Source organism: Mus caroli, chromosome 7 (genome assembly GCF_900094665.2).
Source record: "Mus caroli chromosome 7, CAROLI_EIJ_v1.1, whole genome shotgun sequence".
Taxonomy (NCBI): Eukaryota; Metazoa; Chordata; class Mammalia; order Rodentia; family Muridae; genus Mus; species Mus caroli.
In genome coordinates, this window is record NC_034576.1 from 76,019,074 (window position 1) to 76,034,075 (window position 15,002).

Consider the following 15,002-nt stretch of genomic DNA (forward strand, 5'->3'; position numbering starts at 1 on the left):
CAAAGAAAGCAGATACCCAAGTCCTCAACAGCATGAATTGTCTTGACTGGGGCTCTGGTTGCAGCAGACTTTCTCCTTCACATGTAACCCACAGTAAGCTCAGCTAGAAGCAGCCTGGGCGGGCAAGCAGTGTGTGTACCTTCTAGGGACGGGTCTTCTAGCTTTTCCTTTCTTTTGTTCTGCCTCACTCTCTGCACTGGTTCCCTGTTCCTGTTCGTCTTCTGAGGGGTCCTGTTTCCATTTTTCTCTGTGATCAAAAGCAAAACAAAATAATTTTTTCTCTAAGAATTCTTAACCTGAACAATCTCAAAAGACAAATTCCAAAATCATTTTCTGAAACACAGTATGTGTACTTTAAATACTATGAGATATATTTAAGCTCAACTTAAATTTGGATTGTTATTCCTTATGAATTTCACGCCATCTATTCCTAGTTTAACTCTGGGCACAAATGTAAATGGAGATCATGAGTGTAATTTTCAAGGTACTTTCCTAGGAGAGAAAATGCTGCTCCTCGTTCTCCTCTGCCCTGACGGCCGCTGACAGCCGGAGTCCATACCAAGTTTACATCAAAGGCTCCCAAGCTCTGGCATGCAAAAGAACTAGCAAGAGTTTGTTTCTGGCTCAAAACTGCCAATCATGAAAGCTCTGAATTCTAACAAATTAACACACACACGATGCTGATATTGGATATATATGTATTTTAAAATGGGGAAAAGGGGCACCAGCCCCCAACACTTGTGTTTGTTGGCTTAAGCAAATGTTCTTCCACTAAGCTCCACCACCAACCTATACGAAATGCTTTAAGTCTTTAGAACATAACTAAGGACACAGTCCCTGAATTTTTCTTTCTGTGTTGAACGTACCACCCAACTAAATAATCTGTTCTGTTGAAGCCTTAGGTTTTAGTCATTAGTTGATATGGGAGGTGTTCTTTATTCCTTGAGATCTTACAAGGCTTAAAAGATCTAAAAGAGCCACAGCCTATAGGTGTTCTTTTCTCGCTAAGACCTGTAGTTTTCTTAAGGGCTAACCAGAACCCCACAGGGACCTAGTTCATTTCTCACCTGTAGTAAATAAAGTATGGGATAGCTACTGGGCATGAAGAAGCTAAGAAAAGCCTGGAAGGCACATGCTTGAGGTTCCTCCGTAAACCAAACAATTACCACTGTACCCACGGGTTCCCTTTACAGAGGTCATAACAAAGATGCCAGTTGCAGAACTACCAAGTCAAATTCATTGTCTTCATAGGGCAAGAAGAACAGTGCTGGCTTGCTCCTGAAAGGGGTTAATCTGTAACTTCCTGGGGCCTTCCTAACAGCTGCAAGAGTTACTGATTTGTTACTACTACAACTAAGTCTGTCCACCTGAATGAGTCAGAGTTGGGAGAGGAGAATCTACCCTTTCATGAAATGGAACGTTCAATGTACTTTCATGTACATTTTTAGATTCTATCAGCACTGTATGTCACTGAGTCCTTGCACAAAGTGGAATAGAAAAGCTGGTAAATAAAAATGGCCTTGGTTAAATAAAGAAGGTAACTAATGAAAGAGTTTTCCAGTCAGCTATGCTGAGTACCTTTGGATGGTTACTGTTACTGGTTTCTAGTCTTTCTTTAAAACAAAGACTTCTTTGTATCTACCCATACTTTTATACCTAGCTTCTTCTGCATACTGAAGGTCTAGTATAAAACTTGAATATAAAAAAGACAGACACACCCGGTGCGCGGGTGTGGTGGCGCACGCCTTTAATCCCAGCACTTGGGAGGCAGAGGCAGGTGTATTTCTGGTCTACAAAGTGAGTTCCAGGACAGCCTGGGCTATACAGAGAAACCCTGTCTCAAAAAAGCAAACAAACAAACAAAAAGACAGACACAATGGTATGTCAGAACAAGACAAGACAATGAGGAGTTAAAACCAACTTTGAAAAAACAAACAAAAAGGGCATCTAAGTGATAGGTGATTGTCAAGAAGATGGAGTAAGGTGAACCCAGCCAGCACTTGGGAAACGGGCACGTGAGTCTGTACTCTCCCTAGGACTTAGAACAATTCTTTTATCCCTCCAAAGGAACTCAGCAGTTATGCAGTAAAAAAATCACGAGTTCGAGGCCAGCCTGGGCTACACATTTTGGCCGGGTGGTGGTGGCGCACGCCTTTAATCCCAGCACTCGGGAGGCAGAGACAGGCGGATTTCTGAGTTCGAGGCCAGCCTGGTCTACAAAGTGAGTGCCAGGACAGCCAGGGCTACACAGAGAAACCCTGTCTTGAAAAAAAAAAAAAGAACCAAGGGAAAGTCCATGAATGAAAACAATGCAGAATCATGTAATCTGAACTAGTGCTTTCAGTGAGACCCACTACAAAGATGAAAATTCCAACAATTGTGTTGAGGCCATAGTATGGCAATCAAATTAAAAAATGTATACACAACCACAAGAACTTGGGCTCTTCCACCCTAAGAATATAAAAGAAAAAAAAAGTATAAAATCAACTGGTCTAAAGCCCAGTGAGACAGTGAGATGATCTTCCTGGGAGAGACTAAGCTGCTTGCAGGCACAGCAAACCCTCACACCTACTTTTCTCAATCATAACCTGCAGAAGACGGTTGAAGACCTAGGAAAAATTACACCCAAGCTTACACGTTCCAGAGTATCTAGACAAATAGAGGTGTAGGTGTTTGAAATTGGCCATATTATCAAGAACATGAAAAAAAAAGAGAATTATTTTATTTGGTTTGGTTTTTCTAAAACAGGGACCTACTATATAGCTCTGCCTGGCCTGGACTCACTGTGTAGACAAAGCTAGGCTTGAACTAGCCAAATTATATCTGCTTCTTTCTGCCTCTCCCTCCCAAGAGCTGGGATCAGTTTGCCACCATACCCAATAAGAGAAAGAAAGATCAGCCATCTGTGGAGATGAGGTAAGAGTAATCATCTACCTCCCAGTGTTCACGCCCACCCCAGCACAGAGCTCTTGAACGAGTAAATGTGCTCCTTTCCTGTAGGAAGCGAACTTAAAGTACACTTCCCGGTCTTCCATGCACTGCAAGTCAGGCTGCAGGAACCAGGAATCTGAAGAGGCTGGGCTTGGCTAATAAGTTAAGACTTGCTGCTCTCCCAGGACCTGCGTTTGGTTCCCAGCACACACACAGTGGTTCCCAACCATCCCTAACTGTAGCTCCAGGGGAGGCACACACTCTCTTCAGAACTCTAAGGACAACAGACATACATTGTGCACAAAGACAAAACACCCACACATAAAATAAACAAATTTAAAAGATAAAGAGTCAAGAACTTGATTAAAAACTATTTCAGTTATCAAAAAGAAACTCATTTTGATCTAACGTAAGGCATCAACAGAATTTTTGTCAAATTTTTGGGACTATGGAAAAACAACCAAAATTTAGCTACTGAGACTCCAAAGTAAAGTAAACACACAGTAGTCTGACTACTCATCAGCTAGGAACAGTTAACTTTCCATTATTAGAAAAGAGAGGTTGCAAAACATAAATTCAGAGGGCAGGCAGGGAGAAAAGTCACTTTTAAATATAGTGAGTACTGGCCACAAAAGGCAATGGCTAACTACTGAACACATCTAAGTGCCAAAGAGAATTCTTTTAAAAGACACATGAGGAGAAGAAGTAATGGCTTCCAGATAGCAGATATCCCCAAGACAGGATGCTTTCATTAACAATTCCAATCTGGGACTAATAATGTCCCAACTCCATTTTGACACATCTATGACAGATTCGCAACTCAAAACACTGAAAGGAATAAATACCATGACCTCTTCCTCTCCCTCCTCCTATGTTACACACAGACAGACACACAGACAGACAGACAGACACACACGCTCACACACACACCTCTGCATGATTATAACTAAAATATTTTAACCTCTGGTTGGAAGGGAAGAGTTGGACCAACACACAGTACCTTCATAAAAACTATTGGGACAAAGAACCTGTAGAAATGCTATTCGACATGCCCAGATTAGGACAACATTTGCACTACACTTTATTCCTTCAGCTTTTTTAAAAATCTGAGACTCCCATCTCAAAAAAAGAAAAAAATGCAGAAACTATACAGTTTCTGAAAAGCGTGTGACCCTTTGGGTAAGTCTCTCAATTATCAAATTCAGGTTGCCACACAAACACAGCAGATTCTGTTAAACTTGTTATAAGATCACAGTTGCCACACATATTGGAACTATGATGCCTTAAAACAATGTAATAAAGTTGGGCATTTCAAAAAACATCCCCACAAGGCCATTAGACCTAAATAAACAACAGAAAGCAGTCTCCCAAGCAACTCATGCAACAGAAGTGCAAAGAAAGTCTCCTAAAAGAGGCTCCAGCAAGCTGTCTCCAAGACAGTATGTAAAACAGAACAAAAACTGGATGTATTCAAGCAGACAATATTAAATACTGCTCTATAAAGTTCTTTACTAATATACATTTAATGTAACAACTTAATTGTAAGCAGAATCTTTACTACTGTTTTGGAGGTGAAGAAATGAATGGGTTTAAGAAATTCAAATTTGCCTACTAATCACAGAACATGCAACTGAAGACGTTGGTGGAAAGTATTCCTGAATGGATGATGCACAAGTTTTGGATACCTACATTTTTCAAAAAGGATCTACAAAATCAATATAGCTAATGGAGCAGTACACCATGGAAATGGGGAGAGTGGTAAGACTGCAAATTACTAATAATTTCTTAACTTAAAAATAGTGAACATCTAGAGATAGAAGGACTGTCTTATAATCCTGCCACTTGAAAAGTGAAAGCAGGAGGCTCAGACTTGTCTATAATAGTGAGATCCTTGTCTCTACAAACATACATACATACATACATAAATGAAAACAATATGCTACATTCCTTTCATCTCATCACCAGGAGGGCCACAAGTTTGAGGCTAGCCTGGGCAGTAAAACAAAACCTTGCACCAAAAATAATAAAACTAAAAAATAACCATACTGAAGGCAGGGGTAAAGGCACACACTTGTAATCCCAGCACAGGGAAAGCAGACAATATCTGTCACAGTTCAAGAGAAGTCTGGTCTATAGTGAGCTCTAGGCAAGCCCTGTGCCCTTGGCAAGCATGCGACTCTGGGCCTGGAGAGATGATTCAGCAGGTAAGAGCACCATCTAATCTTCCAGAGGCCCTGACCTGATTTCAATCCCCAGCAACCACATGGTAGCTCACAACCATTTATAACAGGATATGACTTCTTCTGACATGCAGGTAGGTATACATGCAGGTAGAACAGTCATATACATAAAATAAATCTTTAAAAAAAGATGAGACTATCTTTTAAAAAATCTTTATATTAAATATATGTATATAGCTATATGTAGTGGTATACACCTGTAATTCCAGAATATGGAAAAGAGGCATAAAGACCAAGGGTTAAAGTCATCCTCAGCTACACAATAAGACCAAGGCCAACCTATGGCACTTGAGACCCTGTGTCAAAGTAAAAAAATAAGGCCCATGAGATGGTGCAGCAGATACAGGTGTGTACCTCCAAGCACAATGACCTGATTCCATCCCCAGAACTACATGAGAGACTCCCACAAGCTGTTCCCTGACTTCCACATGCACACTCACATATACACACACACACATTCAACAATAAAGGCTTTCTAAATTTAATTGTAAGAAAATAATTTCTAAAAAAAAAGAAAAGGAAAAAAAAAAAATGCTGGACGTGGTGGCGCACGCCTTTAATCCCAGCACTCATGAGGCAGAGGCAGGCGGATTTCTGAGTTCGAGGCCAGCCTGGTCTACAGAGTGAGTTCCAGGACAGCCAGGGCTATGCAGAGAAACTGTGTCTCAAAAAACCAAAAAATAAAATAAAATAAAAAATTCCATAGTTAACGAGCACAAAACCAAGACTTCAGCTCACTAGTAGCGTGCTTGCCTACAGCATATGTCAGGCTTTCTACTCAATCTCTAATGCTGCAAAAAATAATGAACAGAATAGAATGTGTTGTAAGATATTGTTACTCTTCCAGGCGGTGGTGGCGCACACCTTTAATCCCAGCACTTGGGAGGCAGAGGCAGATGGATTTCTGAGTTCGAGACCAGCCTGGTCTACAGAGTGAGTTCCAGGACAGCCAGGGCTACACAGAGAAACCCTGTCTCGAAAAAACCAAAGGGGGAGAAAAATAAATTTTAACTCTAAGCTCAAGAATTAAAAGCTTCTGGTCTACAAACTATAATCTTAGAATTATATGAAAACACTATGTATTTCACAATAAAATAGGTGCACTAACAATATGAATCTTACCATATCAACATGAGATTGGCCAATTTAAATCTTCTTTACTTAGCAAGAATGCAATGTCTACTTTGGTATTTGTTTACATTCAAGAAAAAAATTAACTGAGCTAATTGGGCTACCAGCACTTAAGAAGCAGAAGTTGGAGCTCTAACAAACTTAAACAGAATCTTGAGACCTGGGACAGACAGAACACAAAGACTGACTGCCCCATAAACGCAGACATATTTAAAACTGTCAGATTAGGTCGTTTCCCCATGATAAAGACTTACTGTTTTTTCAGCTGCCTCTGGCCTCTTCTTTTCGGACTCCCACTCTCAGACCCGCTACTTGCCTTCAGTATGGGAGGGGGAAAGATGATTAGACTTTAACTCACAGGAAGACTTTAGATGGAATGAAGCCTGAGTACTTGCTAGGTGCAGCCCACTCTTCTTTTGCTTTGAAAAACAGTGTCTCTTTCTCATGTTTACACTTCAGAATCATGTAGAGCAGCAACATCAAATACAAATACAACGAACTACCTATAAGTGCTGAGAACCTACCATGTCCCTCCAACACAATGAGCCAGCCACCACATAGGAACTCAGCACTTGACATGGGCCTACTCTAGGGCTGAGAAGTAAATTTTAAATTTTACATAATTCTAAATATAAATTTTAAAAGCCACATGTGCTAGCAGTAACTGCACAAACCATTGTAGATCTAACAACCTAGAAAAAAAATACCAAATTTAATGAATGCACCTTAAAGGTACTGCCTACTGATTTCGTCACCTTAGACTCAATTAATGAGCATCAGCAATCATGAATGAAGAACTAACAGCACTAGGCCAAGGAAGGATTATAGTCACAGACAGTGTGACAGTGTCTTCCCCCAAATGAACCAAAATGGCACTGTTCCTACTGCTGTTAGTCTTGGGTCCTGCTAAGGATGTACTGAGGTATAAGATAGGAGGAGTACACACATGTAACTGGATACAAGGAACATGGTTCAGTGGTCTGGAAACTATGGGAAAAGGAAGCCCAGGCACACCAGCTCAGAAGCCACTCAGAACTCAAATGCATAAACATGAAAGTGTTGGCGTGAACCTGACTTTTCAAGGACACTTAATAAAACCTGTACCTAACTCCGCAGCATTTGGCTGTCAATACATAGCTTCCATCAAAAGAATGTTACATAGCTAAGAATAGCAAAATCCTCCTAAGGCAGAAAGGGGACATTTCACTAAGACAGGAGTAAGAATAGCCCTTCAGAATTTACTCTACAAATGTAATATGGAGAATTCACAAAATACTGATACAATCTGGAAAGCATGAAACAAGGGCAACTCTATAGATGTAAGAACCCAATACATAATACTGCATTTAAAGTCACAAATCTGGGCACTGGTGATGAAGATAAGAGATAGGGTGCTTGCTGAGCATGCTCAAGAACCAAGGTTCTGCCCCATCACTAAAAAAAAAGTATTCCATCTCAAGTAATGAGACCAGAATATGAGTATATTAGAAACTAGCTTTCTCTCTCACACTACTACTTACATGAAGTAAGAAAAACAAAATACACTGAACATCCTCTTTCCTTTCTCTGGAGTGAATCCCAAACCACTTCCATGTTCCATGTGTTCAACAAATAAGTTATTCACTTAAGACAGAATACAAGATGTCTAAAGTAGACTTACTACAATCAACTACACTCAAATTCAAATTGTAATTAAAAGCATCCGACACCATAACTACTGGATTGAAACATGACTTACTTGGTAAGTAGTTTTTACTTAATTTCTTGCCCTACTTATCACAGAAAGGCCCGATTAGAGGCGCTTTAAACTGCCACACCTGAAGCTGTCTCTTTAATAGTAAAACACACCAATCACAGATGGGGTGAAAGGGAACTGAAGTGCAAATCCTTGACTACTTCTTTTCTTACCTCTTCCTTAACATTAAATCGTGATGGTTCTTGTCTGCTTCGATTTGACCTCCTAACCCCATAAACATCAGGATATTCTTCCCACATCTGCAAAATGAATAGATTGCACATGAGTCCTTTCCCTAACTCCACTCGCTATTTTCATTATCAGAACATTTATTTCAAACAAAGTCATGTAAATATCCAAAGGGTTGTTTTGCTACATTTGAGAGAAAGTAGTATCCTTTCAAAAGAGGGAATATTATCCTAATGAAGAACGTTTAACAATGCCTTCGCTGCTATTAACTCTATCCCAAACACTGCTAAACTAAAATGTTTAGCACCTGATTTCTTCCAGTAAATTAAATATTCCTGATGCTTATAGTTTCAACTTAGAAACAACAAACAAAAACAAAAAAGCTAAGCAGAGGGCATCACCGAATCCATGCCACAAGGCAGAGTAGCCATCCAGGCTGTGCAGATGCGGGCCTCCTGTGCATTCGCCCTGGCATACCTGTCCTAGCCCACTAGCAGCAGTTAGCACTCTGCCTCTCAGCAGGGATCTGAAAATGTAACCCTAGAGGAGGCCAGCTGAGGAGTTTAGTTTTCCTACTCTCTTACCCAGAGATTGCTATGCTTACACATGCTCTGTGCTTTTTACATAAAATCACAGAAAAGCAAAAGGAATCTGAATGGACTGTGGCACGCTGGTGTGAAGATGTTTAATCATGCTTAAACATATGTTAGAAAACCAACAGCAGGAAAATGGCTCTTATTAAAAACAGAAACTAGGGGGCTGGTGAGATGGCTCATCAGTTAAGAGCGCCGACTGCTCTTCCAAAGGTCTTGAGTTCAAATCCCAGCAACCACATGGTGGCTCACAACCATCTGTAACGAAATCTGATGCCCTCTTCTGGAGTATCTGAAGACAGCTACAGTGTACTTACATATAATAAATAAATAAATAAATAAATAAATAAATAAATAAATAAATATTCAAAAAAAACAAAAAACAAAAACAAAAAAACAAAACAAAAACCAGAAACTAGCCGGCCAAGGTAGCACGCGCCTTTAATCCCAGCACTCGAGAGACAGAGGCAGGCGAATTTCTGAGTTCGAGGCCAGCCTGGTCTACAAAGTGAGTTCCAGGACAGCCAGGGCTATACAGAGAAACCCTGTCTCGAAAACAAAACAAAACAAAACAAAAAAACAGAAACTGAAGTAAATGTCATGAAAACATTCAGAAATTCAAAGCAATGTATATGCAAACAACAAGAATCCACCAAGGCCAGTAAATGTTTACAGGGACGGGTGTTTTCTTTAGGGAACCAGACAGTAAACATTCTAAGCCATGTGGCTATTTCTCTCTGAAACTGTAATACTAAATCAATCACAAAGTATCCAGGTATAATGGGCAGGGCAGGGAGAGAGCATGACTCCCACAACAGGAGGCATTTCCAAGTCTAGAACAGCACTGGAAATAGGTCCCACTGTTTCTCTTCAAAGTCTGAATATGATGACTACATTGCCCATGCCTCGACAGGCATGGTGCAGCATGCCTTTAATCCCAGTGCTTAGGAGGCCATCGACAGGCACATCAGTGTGCTTTCAAAGTCAGACAGCCTAGTCAACATAGTGAATTCCAGGACAGCCAGAGCTAGAGACTGAAATCCTAACTAGGAAAAAAACAAGTAGAAAATGGGGTAAAAAAAGCAAAAATTCATAAAAGATCAACCAAAAAACAAACAAATCCCCCACAATATCACTAAGCAAAGGAGAGAATATTAAACAATAAAAACCAACCTACCAAACCAAAAAAAAAAAAAAAAAATCAGATACAGAAAACTGAAACAAGAAACAACTTTAAAAAGTTACAAGTGGCCCAAGAATAGGCATTTCGGAACTAGAACCCAATGTAATTTTGTAATTCAATGTATTCCCAAAATAATGGCTTTAGAATTATCCCAATTTTAAAGGTCAAAATACCCAGGCAGGAGTTAGGAGTACAGTGAAAGAGGCAGGTCACCACACGGGGGGGGGGGGGGGGGGCGCCAACCTGGGAAAGGAGAGAAACAGGCTTGTGCTCCAGCCTTTCTGCCCACACCCCCACGGGATTCCTTTCCAGACCTCAGCTACAGAGGAGAAACTCTGTGTATGACTCAGCAGGAAACTTGTGCCGCCTTTACTGACTGAGAGGACTCCAAGCTAGGCATAGTTCCATACAACTGCCTGTAAGCAGTAAATAAAAACAAACCAAGAGCAGGGGTGTAGTGGCATTTGCCCTTTAGTCCTAGTACCTGGGCAGCTGAGGCATGGGGATCTCTATGAGTTTAGGGCCAGCCTGGTCTACATAGTTCCAGGACAGCCAGGGCTACAAAGTAAGATACTGTCAAACACACACACAAAGCCAGGTATCTTGGCACATGTGTTTAATCACAATACTATAAAGACAGAGGCAGCTGTGAGTTTGAGGTGCCTGGGCTACACAATGTTGCAGGCCAGTCATGGATTTATAGAGAGATCCTGTCTCAAATAAATAAATAATAAACAAACAAACTCTAATGTAAATTTTCCTATCCCTAGCCAATAGCATCCTGAAGCCATCTGATGCCGCATAAAAGCCAAATACCATTGTGCAGCAACTTTGCTGAAAACTAAAATAACTCCTCTGCCTTAAGAGCTCCAAATGGCTGACTTTTAACTTCATATACTCTGAAATTTTTCACTACTGCCTACAATTTAATATCATCTATAATATGAAAAGTAATATAAATACAAAATTGCATTTTAGAGTGCAGCTTAAATTTAAAAGACAACAACAAAACTTTATTCAGATGTTATTTTTTAAAAAAGTGAAAGCAATATTCTCTTGTATTTTGAGTTGTTCACACACATCTCTCAAATAAAATCTTACAAGTTCCTATGTGGTGGGCTGGGAAGTACCTAAGCTGATGACGTACTTATCAGCAATGCTCAAACCCAACACCACAAAAAAAGAGAACACATGCCTCATGCCTCTTTTCTTTCTTTTTTTTGTTTTTTTGGTTTTTTTGGTTTTTCGAGACAGGGTTTCTCTGTACAGCACTGGCTGTCCTGGAACTCACTTTGTGGACCAGGCTGGCCTCGAACTCAGAAATCCACCTGCCTCCCAAGTGCTGGGATAAAAGGGATGCGCCACCAAGCCCGGCTAACACATGCCTCTTATCCCAACAGCAGGCAAGGGAAGAAGGAGTTGTCCAGAGTCATCCTGGCCACGTGGGCTACAAATGTATTCCAAGGTTTGGAATCAATGTGAAAATGTTATGCACCTTAATTTTTGTCTTTTGAATTCTTTGCGACAAGATTCTTTTTTAATAAGCAAAAAGATAACTACAATTGCCTTTGTTCAGGCTGTTGCATGGTTTATTTTCTATTACTCAGACAAGGAAAACGCTACAGCAGTGTGATTATAGCCCAGGCCTATAATCCCAGCGCAAGGACGGAGGCCACACTAGACTCCACAGTAAGGCCCTGTCTGAAAACAAAGGACAAGGTAGGGAGGGAAGAACTGGCCAGCTCATGATAGTGCACGCCTATACTCTCAGCACGTCAAGGACTGGTGCAGGAGGGTCAAGAGTGGAAAGCCAGCCTTGGCTGTACTGCAAGCAAGTTCCAGGCTAGCCCAAGGTCTATGAGTACCTATCTGCAGAAACAGACAAAAGGGCATAGTAATCAACCATCTATGGAAATACTCTGCTAGCGGGTCCTAGATAGTAGCAAATTTGCAATATCCAGCTCAAGAGATACCTTCTTCACATCAGCTATCCGTTCCTTCTTAGAGGCAGGCTTCTCTTTGGCTTCCGGAAGGACTGGCTGGGATTTGGAACCTGCCGATTCACTCTCAGACTCTGATTGGCTCTCAGAAGATTCCGAACTGCTATTGGACTCGCTGCCATGTCCACTTCCGGGCTCACTGCCCTGCTCACTTTCCGACTGACTGCCTGAGTCTGACCCCGACGCTTCTTCAGAAGCTGAACGACTTAACAGAGAGAAAAGCAGAGAAAGACTTAGAACACTGAAAACTGCCACAGCAATGGTTTTTTCATTCATCTGGTGATAAGTCTTCACACCGTAATTTCGGCAAGTTAGCATTCACATCTTCAGATTCACTTTTATTCTTGTGATGCAAATAATGCTTTGCTTCCCTATGATTTTCAACCTTCACTTCTGTAGTTTTTGGTACCATACATATACCAAGTGTTTTACATATTTTCACATAATCAAGGGTCCCTTGACATAGGTCCCTTCATTCAAATGAGGTAGAACTGTATAGCTCCGAGTATTTAAGGAACTCTCTGGCCTCATTGGAACACTACGAACTGTCTACTAAGTCACACCTGTTTAAGTACCAAATGCCCCCTTTAAATGAAAGGTAATAATTTCAAAAATGACAAAAACAGAGCTAGAGAGAAGGCTCAGCGGTTAAGAGCACTGACTGCTCTTCCAGAGGTCCTGAGTTGCAACCACATGGTGGCTCACAACCATCTGTAATGAGATCTGATGCCCTCTTCTGGTGTGTCTGAAGGCAACGACAGTGTATTCATAAGTAAAATAAAGAAATCTTTCTTTAAAAAATGACACTCTGGCGAGCCACAAAACATAGGTTTCGTAGGTTGAGAGGTAGGCACAGTAGCATGCCGTTTGACAGGGAAATGCCCCGGTACCACCACTGTCTGCCAGACGAGAACTGAGGTCACTTAAGAAACGTCTATGGAAACTAAGCTGTCGGTGTATCTGGGTTGATAGTGTGCATTCAAAGACAGCAGGGGGGCCCTGGTATGTGTGTGTAGTATGATGTATGCATGCATGCATGTGCAGTGGTACATACTCAGAAGGAGTAAAAGTTCAGAGTCAGCCTTTGCTACATAACAAGTTGGAAGCCAGCCTGGAATATGAGTCCCTGACAAAACAAGAGAGAGGGAAAGAAAGAAAATAAATTACTGGAAACTTTCATTGACCCAAATCTACAAAAAGCACATTACACTACAAAGGCCTTTACGCCAAGATGAAAATGGAAAAGTTATTCTCTAAGGAGGAAAGACAATAGAAACACAAACTGCCTTATCACCTCTTAATGTCGGGTAAAATGCTAAATACTTTATAAACGTTTTTCTCCTGAACAAACCTATGGTGACAGATTTAAGGAACTTGTCTTTCCGTTTTGCTTGGGCATCTGTACATCTCTCACTTTCTAGTTCGCCTTTTTTCTTTTTTCTTTTCTTTTCTTTGTATTTTATTTGTTTTTTTGTTTTTTTGTTTTTTTGGTTTTTCGAGACAGGGTTTCTCTGTGTAGCCCTGTTCTTTGTATTTTATGCATATCACCATTCTGGCTGCATGCATGTCTGTGCACTAGGTCTGTACAGTACCCAGAGGCCAGTTGGATTCTCTAGCACTGGAGTTACAGACAGACTGTTGTTGAGGAGCCACGAGACTATTAAGAATCAAGCTTGGGTCCTCTGAAAGAGCAGCTAAGGCTCTTATCAATCTCTCCAGCCCCCTTTTAACTAGGTCCAGCCTCCTAAAGAATCATGGGCATCACTTGGAAGCTATGAAAGCAGCAGTATTTCTACATAAATGTTTTGAGAGTCTGACATCTCAGACGTCTCAGAACTGGATGTCTACGAGAAAGCTCTCCCAGCCAACAATACCATGAAACTCAGAACACAAAAGGACTGTTAGTTCTGCCCCCTCCATTTTTACAGAGAGAACTATATAAGTTATAGATTCAGAACAGGCACCCTCCCTACAATGGAGGCAAGGGAATAATCTGGAAGCTAGGGAACTGAGTACTTAACAAAGGCCTTCGCTTACAGCCCTGATAAGATACCCTGGCCTGGTCTCTGTGCCCATCTCAGTGTGAGCTAGAAAACAAAGGCTCTGACAAGTCTTGTGGAGGAGTGTTTTGCTTCCAGGTATGTCTACGTATCCTGGCCAGACAAGGGTATCAGAACTGGACTTAGACAATTGAAAGCCATAACGTGGTTGCAGGAACTGAAGCCCACATTGTCTACAAAGACCAGTCAGTAAGCCCTCTTAGCTGCTAGGCTCTCTCTCCAAGTTGCTCCTCTCTCTTCACCATTCCTTCCCTCATCCCCATTTGCTCTATGTAACACTTGTAGAGGCAAGGCATAAATCACAGTACCATTCACCTCCAACCCCTGTACAGTGCTTATGCAGCAAGCTAAGTATCTAACTTCAAGAGCTTGAATATCATCTTCTGTAGGAACACATGCTTTGCTCTCTCGTGTGCTGAGCTCAGCTTTAGACACTTCCAAATGCTGACCTACCACTGCAATTACTGCCATGAGAAATGAAAACTGGCAGCCCCACCTGGCATCAGCTTCAACTCTCAACTTGTGCTACCTCTCACTTTGCACAGCGATTCCTGCACCGAGGAAAATGAAGCCAAACCCAGCAGTTAGGAGCATGGGTCAGTGGTACAGTGCTGCTGTCTATTTGTGTACAAATCTGAAGTTTGATCCCAACACCAATTAAAGAACAATAAATCTAAGTTTTTGTAAAGCCCAGCTATTTATTTGACACATTACCTTGTCTCCCATTTGTCCCATCCTATAAAAATAATGTGGTTACTTGTCAACCTCCAAACAGGCTTGAAACCTAAGGCCATCTTTTCAATATTCCTTGTGCCTAGCGTATTAGTGATTAGTGACTGAAATGACTTCATTTGCCAGGCAGTGGTGGTGCACGCCTTTAATCCCAGCACTCGGGAGGCAGAGGCAGGTGGATTTCTGAGTTCGAGGCCAGCCTGGTCTA

The 15,002-nt window shown here is 41.3% G+C and overlaps 1 protein-coding gene across 9 annotated transcripts in view; it reads right to left on the minus strand.

The window, feature by feature from the left end:
- Positions 1 to 15,002, minus strand: part of Chd2 (chromodomain helicase DNA binding protein 2) — a 115,914-nt gene that overhangs the window by 81,421 nt on the left and 19,491 nt on the right. For 7 of the 9 annotated variants that reach the window (XM_029479427.1, XM_021169095.2, XM_029479425.1 and 4 more), the window contains 4 exons: positions 11,976 to 12,207; positions 8,211 to 8,297; positions 6,557 to 6,618; positions 140 to 247 (listed from right to left, as the gene is read on the minus strand). In XM_029479427.1, coding sequence (XP_029335287.1) covers positions 140 to 247; positions 6,557 to 6,618; positions 8,211 to 8,297 — 257 coding nt within the window. In that variant the 5' untranslated portion in view covers positions 11,976 to 12,207. The remainder of the gene's footprint in view (positions 1 to 139; positions 248 to 6,556; positions 6,619 to 8,210; positions 8,298 to 11,975; positions 12,208 to 15,002) is intronic. The other 2 variants (XM_029479426.1, XM_029479424.1) reach the window with 1 other exon arrangement.